The following is a 16,087-nucleotide window of genomic DNA, read 5'->3' as shown; positions in this document are numbered from 1 at the left end:
GGAAAAGAGAGTGACAAAGATCCTTTGAGAAGACAGGAAGCAGCCTCAAATTTATCATACCTGGCATGTTATATATGAAATGAAAGGACACCTTGTCTTTATCCCTACAAGCAAAATAATGAGCTATGTCCAGACTATGAATATAATAATTTCCACTTCATTGTTTCCTAAGTATCTACTTTTAATAGTTTCTTCTCTTCCTTCATACATTTTATAACACATAACAATTACTGTGTATTATTCACCTCTCTCAGTCCTGCAAACATACACAAGCATAAACAAATAATAACAATAACAAATAAACAAACAGTCCTGCAAACACACAAAATAGGAAATACAGCCATACCCTGCTGTTTGCTGAAGACATGTTCCTGAAAAGTGAGACACTCAGCAGTCCAATGGATAACAAACCAATTTTCCCCACAAGAATTAGTACGATCGATGCATACAGCAATTTAAAAAATATACACAGACACAGTATATACAATGTGGAAAATAGACAGGCAAAAACAGATGATGTGGAAAATACACAGGACCATGACCTGGAGGAGATGCTGAGTTTCGGAAATGGATAGCTGTTTTAGAAAAATCTCGATACTTCAGTTATGAAACTGTACACGTGATCATTATCACATTTTTTCATCCTGCACCTTTGATTGGCTTGATTGGTCTTGATTCATCTGAGGAAGATGAAGATGACAAGGAAAATGTAACTGTTCAGGAAGAGACAGCAAGAATGCTCTTTATTATTACTACCCAAATGAATTTTCAACATTGCTTTGGACATACTCATCAGTCAGTGCTCAAGAGCACGGGAAGGAGATGCTTCTTCCATGCTTTCCTAAGGTTTAAAGAACATCCAGCACTAGCAGGATTAAGGGACTGGATTCTACAGCTAAATTTGATCATTTAGTGATTAGACTGCGAATAATTTATTTAAAGAATGAAAACAATTAGGAATTAAATCATCATGCTTTTTTAAGTACCTCCAAAAAAGGGGGAAGGGGGAAGAGTGGTGAACTATCGAGTATGAAACTTATGCAGAGTCAACATTACAACAGGCTAAACCAAATATTTATCAAAGTCTAAGTCTAGGAAAATTAATTTCTTTCAGAGTTTTGCTAACAAAACCAAAAGATAACACTTATCTAATAATACTGAGAGCTTTCACAGGATCGAAGCCTAATCACACCATAGTCAAACGCCATTTTTCCTAAAAGCTGCAAACATTTTTACAGGTAATCTTTTAAAGGAAGAATAACCTCTGCATTCGGCTTCTAAGTAGCCTACAATGAAACACAATAGCTTAAACATGCCTGCCTGAGAAACACCTCCCAGTACAAGAATGAGCCTCAGAAAGGGTTATTCAGGAAAGTAATATGAAACATTAATGAAAACTGAGCTTTAATATTTTGCCATAATAAGCAAAGATGAAGCTGGATTCCTTTCTGGCTTCAAAGACAAAGCCACACTCTTTTCAGTGAGCAGATGAGAGGTACTGGGCACAAATTGAAACACAGGAAATTCCATTTAAATATAAGAAAAAGCTTTGTTATACCATGAGGGTGGTTGAACACTGGTCCAAACAGGTTATGGACTCTTCATCCTTGGTGATGAAACCCAACTGGATGTGGCCCTAAGCAACATGCTATACTTGACCCTAGACTGAGCAGAGGTGGTTGACTAGACCATTTCCAGAGATCCCTTCCAATCTCAACAATTCTGAGATTCCATGAAGTTTGAAATGTGAGGTTTGGGAGGACTTTTTAAAGTTCAGAATAATATTTACACAGGTGATAAAGCGATCTGCACGGCCTCTTCTCCACTATTGTTTCCTGCATACGTAGAAGTTCCCATAATCTCACTCACACTCGTATCACACCTGTGGTTACTTATTTACATCTTTGTATCCTAGTGAATATATCAGCGTAAAGTGAAAGCTACATCATACTACCTTAGCACATATAGAGAGTAAACAAACAGACTGTATTATCATTAACCATTTTGTAGAATCCGGAACCCATGGTGCTGCACTAGGCTAAGATTATTTATGCCAGATACTTAATGTTTGGTATTAAAGACTGGAAAACATGCTGAAAATTAACAAATGATGCATGCAAAGCAGATATATATGTGAGCATTATATACCATTTCTTAGATATTATGCAGTAAACTGGATAACATGGTGTTTATTGTATGGCAGCTGTAGGTTAAATCAATAGCAAAAGAAACAAAAGAAAAAATAATGAGAGGAAAAAACAGATTAAAGAACCACCAGATGCCTTTTTGAATATAAGACACTAAAAGAGCTGCCAGCCTCAGGCTCAGTTTTCAGACAAGTTTGAGATTGCTGCATTCCACTTCCTGAACGTGGTAGCTTTCGATTTTGGCCTCAAGGAAGAGAAAGCCAGCTGTCAGAAAAAGATTTGGTTTGCCTCTACACTTTTAAGGCAACTCAATCAGAAGAGACCAAAACGGAGCCAGAAACAAGGTAGCAAGGCTGTGAAATGTGGTCAGGTTGTAAAATCACCCAAACAGAATATCAACATGAAAAATACCAGGCAAATCACATCCAGACCATCAAAAGCTGGTGGGAAAGTTTGAAATATAAGAGATAATGCAGTGCTATAGATTAAGGAACCAAGAGGTACTTAACCAGGACGAGTCATAACTGTACTATTTGAGGTCCTGATAACAGGTTTCTACTGTCATCACCAAGGAGGGATGAATTGCTTATTAACTCAGGCACTAGGATACAGACTTCACATTGTTTTTTGTGGATAACACCCTAAGCTATTTGAAAAGAAAATGATACACTTACTTTTCCTTATGAAGTGTCTACCAGTCACACTGCAATATTTATTGCTCCAGTTTCACAATCTCTTTAAGGCAGTATACATAGGGAATGCTCCCAAAACAGGTCTTCCCACTTGCTCTCATCCTTTTATCAGCATTGCTGAACTGGTAGTGAGGATAACTTAGGATGTCTACCAAAGCCTGCTAGGATTCTGTCTAGAAAAGACATATGAGCAGACTTTTTTCAGGTATTTATGTTTTGTTCCTGACGCTAAGACTAAAATATTATTTAATTTTATATGTTCCATTTGCCAGTGCTGGGCTAATGTAGTGTGGTCTATAATCTAGGATCAAATGTGAGTGAAGAAGACACACAACTGGACAGTGGGGCAGGCAAATTATAACATTCACTGAAATTAAAGAAAAAGACAAGCTACAACTTGAACTTACTTGACAACTAATGACAGAGTAGAAAGTAGAGTAAGTCACAAAAAGCTCCTATTTTTTTGGCAGAAAAGTATGGAAAGAGCATAAATGTATCATAACACGTTAATCACAACGCTTGTAAAAAAAAACAACAAAAAAACCTAAACAAAACGTTGAAGCCTGCATCTGTGGTGGCAGGTTCTGGCACATTTCTGTAGGTGCAAAGGTGGGAACAGAAATGCAAGCACACAGGGATGTGCGGAGCGCCAGGGAACGAGGGCCACTGGGAATGCTGGGCAGATCTAGAGAAACCAAAGAAAGGGCTCATTGTCCAGCCTACCTGAAGCAGTGCACAATCACGCGTACCTGACGAAAAGAGCTGCGGGGGTGCGAGGAGCACAGGGTACCGGGGCGAGGGCGGCCCTACCCCCTTCAGCATCCCTGGGTAGGCCGGCCGCAGGACACCCGGGCAGGCCGGCGACCAGCCTCGGGGGGGCTGCAGGGTGCGGGATGGGGCTTTAAGGAGGGCGCAGAGGGTGGCAGCGAGGGCGGGCGGCCACCCACCTCAGGGCCCGGAGTACCGGGTCCGGGGGGGAACGCCGGCCGTGGACCGGTTCCGTGCGTGGGAGGCGGACGGGCGGCCCAGCAGCCCCGGCACTTGGGCATTTGGGGTGAGGCGGACACATTGCCCCCGGCCGGGGGGCGCGGCGCCTGGCAGCTCCGCCACTCGTGAGGAAACTTTCCCGCCCGCCGCCTCCCTCGCCCCCGCGGCGGCAGGTCGCCGGCCCGCCCCGGCCCCTCTCCCCTGGCTGGTGCCCCCCCGCATACCCCAAACCCCACCGCCGCCGCCCCCCTCGGGCCGCGCCTTCCCCCTCACCTGGGCGCGGGCGATGCCGGCGGCGGCCCGCGTTCCCGCTCCATCGCTGCGGCAGGCAGGGAGGGACCAGCCCGGCGGCGGTGACAGCTCCGGGGCTAGGTGAGCGCCGCCGCCACTGAGCAGGCGCGGAAGCGGCTGCGGGGGGGGGAGGGGGGCAGCCCCCGCGATGATGTGGCCCTTGATGCGCAGCAGCCGCTGCTGCTGCCGCCGCCACCGGCTCGGCGGCGGGCGGGGGAGGAGCCGGCCGCCGGGGGCTCGAGCCGCCGCCAACTGTCGCCCCGCGCTCACTGAAGGGAGAGGACGGGGCGCGGCGAGAGGGGACGGGCCCGCCATCGCTCACACCCCGGCCCGGCGTTCTCCCCCGGCGAGCTCCGGCCGCCCGTCAGCGCTGAGGGGGAACCGCGGGCTTCCCATTCCCGCTACGCTGCCTGGGACCCCGCGGGCAGCGCCCGGCGGCGGCGGCCGAAGCTGGGCCCCCGCCTCGCTCCCTCGGCACCGGCCCGGCAGGGGGCTCGGCGGCCTGAGGGGAAACAAAATGCCGGGGAGCGGCGCCAGCCACCGAGGCGCTGGCCTGGCCGGCGGCGAGGAGGCCTCTGCTCCCAGTCACAGGAGCTTTCTTGGCGACGAGGAGCCAAGAGTACTGTGCTGGCTCCAGAGTGTGAGCTACTGGGACGGGGTTTTTTTTGTTCTTCACTGCAGCTTGGCTAAAAATGGCTTCCTGGGAAATTCGGTTTTTTTAAAGTATTTGGGTCATTTGGGATATTCCTGTTCTTGCCCAAGCTGGTCTGTGGAGCCTGCGCCCAACATCCGGCGCCTAAATGCGAGTGACTCGCTGGAAGTCGGCTGCCAGCGTCAAACTAAACACGGAGTCAAGGCCTTGCTGAGCCCGGTTAACCAATCCTCAGAACTCTTTTTTTGAGACACACTCTAAGCAGGGGAGAATGTATTTGCAGGACCTGGGCCAAAACAATCTGCACTACAGTAGTGAAATACACAGCATCAGCTTGAACTCTGAGTCAATACTGCATTAAACGAATGAAGCAACCCAGACCTCAGAGCTATTCAATCAATGCTGTCTCAAGCCTGAATTTATTGGGAATTTGGGCGACGGATGCTGTTGCCCCCTTACCCTCGTAGCAGCTGTGAGTATCCATACCCTGAGTGTGCTCACGTGTCGCGTGGTGTGGATCCATGGTTGGGCTGCCTTGCAAATCAGATAAAGATCGCATCTGCCTCCGCTGTCAGCAGGTTAGACTATAAACCTGAGGTTTGGGAATAGCACCTGAGGGTGCTATTTCTGGCTTTTCTAATCGCTTGTCTGGTGATCTTGGGCAATCATTTCCTTACTCCCTATTACAGATTCCTTGACAGTGTTGTACCCCTCCCTCCACTGAAATCATGTAATACCCGTGGGTGAAACACATTATTTGAGACTCACGTGCTGTTATTTTGGGCTGTGTGCAATTGCAGAGAGACTAATTTTTCTGTGGCCCAAGGCAAAAAGAAACAAACCTCAGTCCTTGAGATTTTTCAGTCGTCAAAGCTAGCAATAGGATTTTTCTGGGAAACTGAAATTCTGGAGCACAGTTGGGTAGAAAGGCGCAGAGCAGGCAGCGAATGCAGTGGGATGGACCTGGCGCCGCCAGAGGCCTGGGAGAGTGGCCGAGGACACTTGCTCGGGTTGGTGTCTCTCAGGAAAACAGCAGTGGAGTCTCCTGCTTGAGGCCTTGCAGGAGGTTTGCTGCTTCTTACTCCTTTGTATTTGTTACTTCTGAGATGTTGGGATCTGGGTTTGGGGGTTTGTTTTGGTTTGGGGTTTTTTTTGTTGTTTTTGTTTGTTTGTTTCTATTTTTTTTCTTGTGTTTTTTGCAATGAGGGCATATAAACACAAGTTACCTGACCGCTACTTTTTCTCGTTTGTGGCTTGGACTTCCCGTCTCATCTCTTACGGACCATTCAGTTCTCTTCTTATAGTTTTCACATTGTCAAGATTATAAACAGGTAGGGACAGAAAGTGCAGAACAAACCTTGAATAACAGGTTGGCCGGGGCCAGCTGAGCTTGACGGTTGTGTAAGTTTCTTTTCCAAAGGGTCATTAAAGTTCCTTCGGGGCCTGAAGTTTAGTTTCGGGTGCATTTGTCAAATTCTGCGTAGTGAAAATGGGGAGGTTTTGAAAGAAAACTGCTGGCAGGCATTCCAGTATTGTTCCCTGCTCACAGCCCAGTTTCGTGCTCTCACTTCGCCTCCCAAGTGATGGGATGGACCTTTCGTGCCAAATCCTTTCATAAAGATTTAAAAATAGTGGAGCTGTTTTTTTATTTGTAACGTGAACTATTTTCCTTTCTGCATTACCGACACCGGATTTACATGGCTAGAGGTGTTGGTAGCCACAGGGCGGCTCTGCCCCTCCCGCCCGCCAGGGGGCGCTGCGCTGCGGCGGGGCGAGCAGGCCGACCCGCCGCCACTTCCGGTACGGGCGGCACATGGCGGGGGACCGCGGAGCGGCGGGAGCGGCCGGACCGGCCGCCTCTCGGGAGTTGCTGACTGTGGGGCGCCGAGGAGGTGAGCGGCCCCCGGGGAGCGGGGGAGCCCCGCGGCCGGGAAGCGCGGCGCCGCTCTCTAAGCCGGGCCGGGCCGGGCCTCCCGCCCGTCTTTCGGCTGGGACTGAGGCGGCGGGGCCCAGCTTGGCCGCCTCCCCGGGCCGGGAGGTTGGTGAGCCCCCGGCCTCGCCCGCTGGTGGGCTGCCAGTGCGGGGGGGTATGTGTGCGCTTTCCAGGCTAACTGGCTGCTAGGACCCCACTTTTTGTTACATCTGGCGTGTTTTGAAGAGCTGCCGTTTTCCGGGGCGCTGCTGGTGTTGGGCGAAGTAAATACAGGGTGAGAAACCCCAAAACTAAAGTTTAAATTAGTATCGATAGTCGTAACAACGCTTCTGTGAGGATAAAAAAAAAATAAAGCTTTATTTTAATTAGTGGTAAAGAGCCAGTGTCTGTATTGGCAGTCATAAGAACTAACTTGTGTAATTGTGCAGTTTCCCCAGATCATTTGGATTTTACGATGCTACTCTTGAAAATACTTATTTAGGTCATTAGCACCGCCACAGTCTGTGGCCTGCTTTCATTGATTGCACCACAGTCACGCACGTGAGGGAGGGATTTAAATCAACGTAACTGGCACATGTTGGTTGTTACCTCAGTATGTTTTGCTGTGGGTTATTGACAGTAGTTTCTCCATGTGTCGATAGCTGTCACTAAATAAATCTTTGACGAAGGACTTAAAAACAGTGGGAGCCTGTAAGAAGTGACCAGCACGGTCAAACCAGTGGTCCATATAGCCCAGTGTTCTGTCTCCCAACAACTGCAATAGGAAACGGTAATTACAGAGAACTTGTTAGTTTAAGCGCAGTGTGCTGCCCATTCTTGTAATTGCCCAGTACCTTCAGTTGTAGGGGTAGGGATGCTAGGGGGTATGTTCCTTCTGTAATATCAGATTATGACTCTGCTGCCCTGAATTTGTCTAATTCTATGTTGAACCTGCTGATCCATCTGCTTTTACAGCCTCTTGTGGCAGCACGTTCTATACATTCACTACCAACTGCTTATAGAAGTACTGAGGCAACCACCCCAAATGGAAGTCAAGAAACGGTATTTGCAGGGAAGCAGGGTGGAATTCCTGGAAGCAAGGACAATTGAATCCTCATTTTTAGTCGTGTAGAAAGGTGGAAAACTAGCAGCAAGAAAAGAGCCTCACAGTTAAAATGTGACATTTGTTGTTGACGTAAGTAAACACTCCAATACTTGTGTGTTTCCAGGGCTGGAAGAAACTTTGTTGATTAGTTCAAAACGTAGCAGCAAGACGGCCACAACTTTACAGACAGTTAGGATGCCAAGGAGTGATGGTAAGTAGGACTTCGCTGTTGGAACGGTGTCAAGTACTAGGTGACATCTTTGACATAACTTACTTTTGCTTCAGTGCCTTCCTTGCATTAGTAAAGGGAGGAACTCTTGTGTTCTGTTTCTACTGGTGCTTGGTCCTCTGTTGCAGTTGCGCGTCCCACAGGTTAACCAACCGTTTCACTGCTGCTTCTGCAGAGTTAGGTTTGTAGAGGATAAGTGCTTTATTTGTTCTCCCACCATCGTAATTTTAGAGACCCTTTTGATAATTATGTTGAATTTTCTTTAGTGTAGCATGACATCTGTGGCATCTGTGCTACACATAATTTTGAGACCTTCAGTTAATACTTTAATGGGGAAGAAAAGAGGACGTAATTGTATTTCCATTGGAGATAATGCTGATGTGGAAGTTTCTCAAGATGGCACTCAATATGTATACAAAACCATGGAATTTACAAGCAAGTTTTCTGTAAAGTAGTCACGTTTTGTTTTAAGAATCCAAATGGAATTGAAGTGATTTCTTCCTGCATCACATGCTGACCAATAGATTCGATATCTTTTTGCTGTTTATGTCTTGGGAAACGGAATACTATAATAAATCCTTCTATTAAAACATCTTAAATATGGTAGACAGCTGGAAATTACAGTTGAAATGGAATCTGTGTAAATGCTCAGATTTCTGAGGTATAAATGTATAAATTAATGTGCATCTGTTTGTATATATACGTGAGATAATTACTTCTTTTTCAGTTTTGGACCGAGTACAGAGCTTTTTACCACAGATGGCGCATGCCAATGATGAGCTAAGAAGAAAAATGGTAACAGCACCAGCTCATCAGTTTGATATTGAAAATCTAGACAGCGCAACAGAAAAAGTTATAGAAATGGTAAATACTTACTATATTTTTTATTTTAGAAAGTAAATTTAAATGTGATTAAAATAATTCTCTGATCTCAGAATGAGCTAATTTGATAGTTAGGGCTAAATCTTTACCATTTTAGTGTGCAATCTGCAAATTCAAAACATAGGTGTAATAAAAATGCTTATTTGTTTAAGCATTTACTACTTGGTTTTCATACTTGCAGAATTTAATGACTGGGAATGAAGTGGTTTAAGGCCAGAATAAGACATACTTTTGAATCAGCAATTCTGAATCAAAAGTCACAAATTGTATTTTAAATGTCGTATGGGTAATTTGCTTCAGAAACTGGACAATGTAACGTAGTAAGGCATAACAGAAGGCTTTAGTATGAGAGTAACAACTGGCTTTCAGTTGTGCTTTGTGAGTATCTTTAGGACTGGCTATAGGTCCTGGCTTTAGAAAAGTTGTTAGTTTTGTTGTGATCCTTTATGGCTGTTATTTGTCTATTTATTTACATTCACATCAGTATTTTCTTTCTCGTTTTAACTGAAGTGCTGCAGCCACTTGCTCACATAAGAACATTTTAATATGAAGGTGATGTGATATGTGCACGTCCCAGACAAGTGCCTTCTGGCCTGCAGACCCACAAGATAAAAGGCAGAAATAAGGCAGCCAGGGGTTTGGTGTGTGTGAGCTGTCAGAATAATTTATTTGCCTCTGGTTGGATTCAAAGTTCTTATAGGTTGCATCCAGCCTACATGCAATGGGCTGTCCAGTGCTGGTATATGCTGAAAAATTCCAAATAAATAGTGAGGAAACGAGGTGGATCATGAAAATTGTTTTAATATGTTTAGGTGGAATGTGCAACTTGGACAGGATTTTTAAAAGGTTTTGCATGTGATAGTGTTTGAGAAGTGTCTTGGCTTTATAACAAACAAGCCAGGAGACCTTGGTATTAATAGCATAATGCAGTTTGCAGATCACTGAAGAAATTTATTTGCATCTCAATTCCTGTATTTTGCTTTGCAGCATACAGGAAGTTTTTGAGGTGAGGATTATCAATTTAAGACAGATATTCTCAGAGAGAAAAACAGGCTTCAAAAATCATGGCTCTGCATATGGAAATATATGATCACTTTTGCTTCAAAAAAATATCGTGGTGGTTTAAACTACTTGCTGTTTTGCAGTAGTTGTAGTGCCATGAACACTACTAGGTTATAAGATATGAACTACATTAATAAATAAACACACATGTTTATATATAGCATGACCCTTCGTACACTAAATGATTTCTTTTGAAATCTTTACTGAAAATGACAGTTTTGATGCCTCCTGCTCGTCAGTTTAAATATCTGGTTTAAACTATCTGAGTTCAGCTATCGACTCAATACTGTCTTTGATAATGATATAATGTGGTGGTTTAACCCCAGCCGGCAACTAAACACAAAGCTGCTCGCTCACTCCCTCCCAGCAGGATAGGGGGGGATAATCAGAAGAATAAAAGTCGGAAGTGGGTTGAGATTAAGACAGTACACTAGGTAAAGCAAAAGCTGCACATGCAAGCAAAGCAAAACAAGGAATTCATTCACTGCTTCCCATTGTCAGGCAGGTGTTCAGCCATCTCCAGGAAAGCCAGGCTCCATCACGCATTAACAGTTACTTGGGGAAAAAAAACACCATCACTCCAAACGTCCCCCCCATTCCTCCTCCTCCTCCCAGCTGTATATGCTGAGCGTGACATCCTATGGTATGGGATACCCCTTTGGTCAGTTGGGGTCAGCTGTCCCACCTGTGTCCCCTCCCAATATCTTGTGCCCCCCCAGCCCTTGCTGGGGGGGTGGTGTGAGGAGCAGAAAAGACCTCAATAACAAAAGCATCCCTGTGTTATCAATGCTGCTTCCAGCAGAAATCTAAAACATAGCCCCATACTAGCTACTATGAAGAAAATTAACTCCACCCCAGCCAAAACCAGCATATATAAAAATGGCCTTATATTTGCTTTTGGGCAATATAAATTACAATTTAAATATTTAGGAATCTGTTCATGAATGATATCTGTCATAATGCTAGGAGAACCCGAAAGTCTTTCTCATTGTGGTTGTGGTTTTCTTATGGTTCTAGGCTGTTTCATGTGTTTGTTTTATGTTTTACTCGAATGATAGAAGTGGTATAGAAATGTACAATGTGTTAACTAAGGGTTTTTTTTGTCCAGAATGTGGCTGTAGTTGAACTGAGTGATTCTGATACAGATGAAGAGATACTGATTTCAGAAGATGACTCAGAATCTGAAGATGACTGTACAACTGGTGAAGTGACAATAGACAACATTAAGTTTCCTAAACAAAAGGAAGAAAAGGGCAAAATAGAAGTTTTAGACAGCGAAGTGAATGAGTAAATCCATTTTTATTTTACTTAAAAAAAAAAAACAAAACTAAAATCAAATCATGTTTTATTACTTTGAAGACTTGGCCCCTGAAACTATCTTGTTGCGTAGTGTGGCATTCCTCAGGATCATGTGAAAGGCTATAGTTTACATGGTGGAGAATTCAGGTTCCTCTCATGACTGAGGCAGATTGGATTTCTGAATAATTAAGCACGGTTTTATTCATCAAACAACATGGAAACGAACTTCATCATAGGTTAGACTATGAAAGCAGCTAGAATCTGGGGCACTTGAACTAGTTAAGTTAAAATTCTTGTTCTCTCGCTTTAAGAAAAGTTTTGGTAGTGTGCTAGAAGTTTTTGCTTCAAGGGCAGGAAAGAGTTAACTAGGAAAAAAGCTTTGTTTTTTATATTCCGTGGCCTGTAAAGTGTTATGTACGATGTCTTCAATATTAAACATTATTTTAAAGTACGTTATAGGTATGTCCACATTGCATTCATGATAATAACTGTTGAACACTAAAGCAGTGGCTGAGGTCATTTCAAGATGAGGTGAGGACATGGGTAAGGACAGCCATGACTCGAGAGAGTTCAGCAAAGGATTACTTACCCTCTGTGCCTGCCCTGAGCTCCGTATCATTACAGGTGGGTTACCAGCTCATCTCTGGAACGTTTGTGGCTGTAGTGCATATACCCTCAGTACTTAAATGTTCAAGTCTCCCTTTCTGGTGTTAAAATTCCTTTAAGCTACACTTTTCATCTCCTGCTTTCCCTGACACATTTCTGTCCTCTCCATTTTGTTAACAACTGTTAACTGCGCACTGACAGAAGAATAAAAAGGTGAATTTTCAGCTGGTCTGTACTTAGGTTACGTTGAAACAATTGCGTAGCCAAAATCAGTGAAAATATGTCTCACTCATACTTACCTCAGAGTGATACAATACAATGATTTGAGCTGTTGTATTTACTTCATGGATCTGTTTGCATTTCAGAAGTATCTGTCATGCTCCTGGATGTCATTGTTTGTTTCTTAAAGGAACTTTGTATTTTTCACACCATTAAAGTAAAATTTTCTATATTGTATTTGCTCAAATATTAAACTTAATGTCATGACTCGAAATCTGCAATTATCTACAGAATATTTGAATTTCATACTTAAAGCTGTAATTTTAATACCTGTTTCTATAATATTTGTGGTAAGAAATAACAAGGATTCTGGTCTTTCTTTCACAATGCGGATTCCAAAAAATAGAATCGGGGCATGATTTACTGGGATTAACTGACTAAACCACAAAATATTGTAGCAAAGGGGAAGGTTGGGAATCAAGAATGGGATTGCTACTTTTAATGGCAGCCCACAGATCAGATTAAGATTTGGGTGGAGCTTCACTCAAAGAAGAGCAAGTGGTCTTAGTAGGCATAGTTTGTTACATAAGGTCTCAATCGATGGAAAATGTCCTTCAAACTAAAGAAAGTTTGAAAGCCAAGATCTTAACTCAGTCATTTTACAAGAGATTTTCCCGTAGACTAAAAAAAAAAAGTATGAAATGGAGAGTAATAATCATGCTGTATAAAACAGTGGTAACAGTATGTGCACAGACACAAAAAGTTATTTTAATCTGTTAATGTAACCACCTTTCAAATTGCAGGCAGATCACACATTCCATATCAACAAAAAGATAGAAAATATTTTCAGTAACTTTAGCTTGATATGCATAGTTTAACACCGATGTTGAACTCTGTATGTACTATACAAAGATCATAGTAAGTGCACTTTCTTGCATTGATTTACTTCTTATGGCACAAAGGTTTTCTGTACTGCTGAAGAATCACCAGAGCAGAATGTTTAATTGCTACTGTAAAACTTCAACTGGTTTATAGCAAAAATGGCATAATCAGTATATTTTAGTTCAACTTTAAGAGAAGCCTAGGGATTTAAAATTATCATGTATATGTTGTGTTCACACAAGTAAGAAGTAGGCATGTGAGAACTCGTTCTTTAGTTGTATTTAAAAAAATAAACTAAACCTGTGCTAACAACTGCTGCTGCATAATGTAAATAACTTAAGGTTAATTTCCAAATGCTTTTATCTGTCAGAAAGGATAAAATTTGGACCTGATTTATAGAAACATATCCATGGAAAGGGTGTTTTGTTTCTTCTTTCGTTTTGTTTTGTTTTGGTTTTTTTTGGTAGCACTGCAGACAGCATATCCTGGGCATGGTGTTAAGTGCTTCCTGGAGTCACTAAGATTCAAGCTCTGCCGAAAGTTTACTTTCCAAGTGAAGCTGTTCCTTTAATATTCCACAGTGATAGCCTTGGTTCTGAGATATTCATTAAGAGCTTCTTCACCTGTACAAGCACAATATTCACTAGTTAGAGTAGCAGCTAAATGAGAGAATGTTGTCAGAGACTAACTGTATTATGAAGAAGAAATTTAAAATGCTCTAGCCAATATTTGGGTCCTTAAGGAACAATGGAAACTAATTAATTTACCCTCCTACTGAGATTTACAGAACTGGTTCGACAAGAAGAGACCAAACTCAACAAATGTGGAAAGAAAAAGGGGCTGGAATTTAACAAGCAGCCACCTGGGTGGGACTGCAGCAGTGGCAGCCCCTGGATGGCCACTGGGGGCTCCCAGTTGAATTTATGAACTTTGGTATGGGAAAGCAGCTCTGTAAAAATTGGTAATCTTTTTTTCCTGATACTATTACTCATTTTGCTTTCAGGAAATGCCCGATACTTGCTAGACATTCCAAAGGCAAAAATCTGTTGTGTCACTGAAAATTTTTTTTTTCTTTTATTTTTCTTTGCCGCAACGCATGATCTGCCCAGACTTGTAAAGTTTCTTTGACAGATTAGACTTCGGTTTTTTTAAAAACTGGTCTGGAAAAGAAAAGGTTTTTTTTTAATGCATCTTTCTCTGTGGCTGTTGGCAAATTTTGATGACATTTTAAGGCATACATTAAAAAGTTTCCCATGCTCTTACAAGTTTAGAGGAGAAACTTAAGTTCTTTCTGAAGGAAAGGAAAGAAGATTTTGGCCAATTCCTTTGTTGCTTGACAGCATTTTGTAGCCTGTACGCAGCTCTGGTCAAGCTGTAACGTGACTGCTCTGAGAGGAGTTGGAGAGGAATATTCTGCCTGCCGTAGCATCATTTAGCAAATGTACAGGAAGGGCTGAACTGGAGGTATTTGAGGTGGGAATACTGTAGGGATGGGAGAGGAACTAGATTACTGTAACTGGAGGAATGTAGGAGACACAGGAAATGCATCCATCGCTCCTGTTTTACTAGATACACTGTATGCGGGTAAGGTTGCCTTTCCATTGATTTGGACTGTCAGATGAGTAATGAGAGAGAAGGAACCAACTTACCTAAATCTTTCCCAAAGCCAGACTGTTTAAATCCACCAAATGGTGCTGCCACATCAGTTTTGTTATAGGTGTTAATAAAAACCGTTCCAGCTTCTAGCTTTTCACTGATGTAGAGAGCTTTGCTTAGGTCTTTTGTGAAAACTCCTGAAGCTAAGCCATATTCTGTGGTATTTGCCCGTCGCAGCACTCCATCGACATCCCTACGGGGGAAAGAAAATATTTAATTGCAACTAGGTAAAATAAACAAGTGTTAGCAACCTTCCACCTTCAGTGTCATTGAAGCACCCTTTCCCATGCTCTTTCCTTCTCCACTTAGCTTTTTTGAAGGCAATTTATTAAGGACTAATCTGTGTGTCAATCCGACAGATTTATGGAAGTTCATACGTTTGCTTCAAGCTCGTAACTTTACATTTCAGTGGTTCAGATTTACACTAAGAAGTGTCAAAGGAAAAGTTGCACGGCGCAGACCAACTTTGGGGACTAGAGCAATACAAAAATATTTGTAAAGCAGAGCTTGGCAGCAGATTATGAATCAGTTTGATAAATTTTTGGCCCTGCTTTACAAGTTAATGGAGAATAAGTGCTGAAACTCAGCCTTCTATTGAGACACAACTTTTCAGGCCATGTCCAGAGTGCTATTTTCTATTTGCATCTCATCTCCGTATAGCTTCAAAAATCCATAATAATTTAAAACTTTAAAAACCTCAGTGCAGTTCGTTATCACTATACAAAATCTATAGATGTGAAGGGTTATCTGTGTGGCTGATTCGTAACTGCATTATCAAACTGCAGAAAATGACGCCTGGTGGAAATAGTTATATGAAGTTTCCATATAGGGTTTTAATCTCATTTGTGCGTAAAATAATTCCTATGGTTTGGAATGGAAGCTATTAAAACTGGCAGTCTACGAAATACACAGAGGGATTTTCAATTGCAACAGTAATGTGCCAATGTTACACAATGCACAACAATGCTATGTGGTCTTTTGTGACAAAACAAAAACGAAGCGATTCCACTGGAAAAAATACACATTTTGTAATTTGATCAAGCTGTTGCAATTACCACATCAACTTCAGTAAAAATGTTTCACTGAATATTAAGTCTTATTTAAGAACTGGCACTTAGGGTTGCATTCCATCCTGTCACACACTGTTAGTAGCATTAGTTCTACATCAACATGGAGCAGGATACCCCTTACAAAAAAAGAGGGTATTTTCTCAGAATTTATTTGGAAGAGGATCCAGGAATTCAGACTGATCTTACAAGATTTAACAAAATCAGACTATTTACACTATCATTTCTACACTTAGAGTGAAAATGAGAAAGTTTCTAACGGTAACCGGAGGAGAACATACCCATTTTTAAATTTAGAAATCACCATCACAGGACCAAAGGACTCTTCCTGGGCAATATACATATGGTCTTCAACATCTGTGAATACAGTGGGTTCCATGAAGAAACCTAAACAGAGGA

General features: G+C 42.7%; 3 protein-coding genes across 3 annotated transcripts in view; 1 reads left to right on the top strand and 2 right to left on the bottom strand.

The window, feature by feature from the left end:
* The window catches only part of SLC41A2 (solute carrier family 41 member 2), a 57,591-nt gene extending 53,371 nt beyond the window's left edge, over window positions 1–4,220 (bottom strand). The window contains exon 1 of the mRNA XM_074581150.1: window positions 4,100–4,220. The gene's annotated coding sequence lies outside the window, so the exon portion shown is untranslated. The remainder of the gene's footprint in view (window positions 1–4,099) is intronic.
* A 2,318-nt stretch (window positions 4,221–6,538) lies between these two features.
* NOPCHAP1 (NOP protein chaperone 1) lies at window positions 6,539–11,714 on the top strand. The gene is made up of 4 exons (XM_074581168.1): window positions 6,539–6,661; window positions 7,911–7,997; window positions 8,743–8,879; window positions 11,068–11,714. Exons 1-4 carry the CDS (start codon window positions 6,583–6,585, stop codon window positions 11,248–11,250), a joined length of 486 nt encoding a protein of 161 aa, XP_074437269.1. The 5' UTR covers window positions 6,539–6,582; the 3' UTR covers window positions 11,251–11,714.
* ALDH1L2 (aldehyde dehydrogenase 1 family member L2) overlaps window positions 11,240–16,087 on the bottom strand; it is a 36,848-nt gene continuing 32,000 nt past the window's right edge. The window contains exons 21-23 of the mRNA XM_074581135.1: window positions 15,970–16,075; window positions 14,615–14,814; window positions 11,240–13,588 (exon numbers count right to left, since the gene is read on the bottom strand). Of these exons, the coding sequence (XP_074437236.1) occupies window positions 13,533–13,588; window positions 14,615–14,814; window positions 15,970–16,075 (362 nt within the window). The 3' untranslated portion in view covers window positions 11,240–13,532. The remainder of the gene's footprint in view (window positions 13,589–14,614; window positions 14,815–15,969; window positions 16,076–16,087) is intronic.

The sequence above is a fragment of the Larus michahellis genome, chromosome 1 (assembly GCF_964199755.1).
Source record: "Larus michahellis chromosome 1, bLarMic1.1, whole genome shotgun sequence".
Lineage (NCBI taxonomy): Eukaryota > Metazoa > Chordata > Aves > Charadriiformes > Laridae > Larus > Larus michahellis.
The sequence above is the reverse complement of the archived record's forward strand: the minus strand, read 5'-3'. Positions and strand labels throughout refer to the sequence as shown.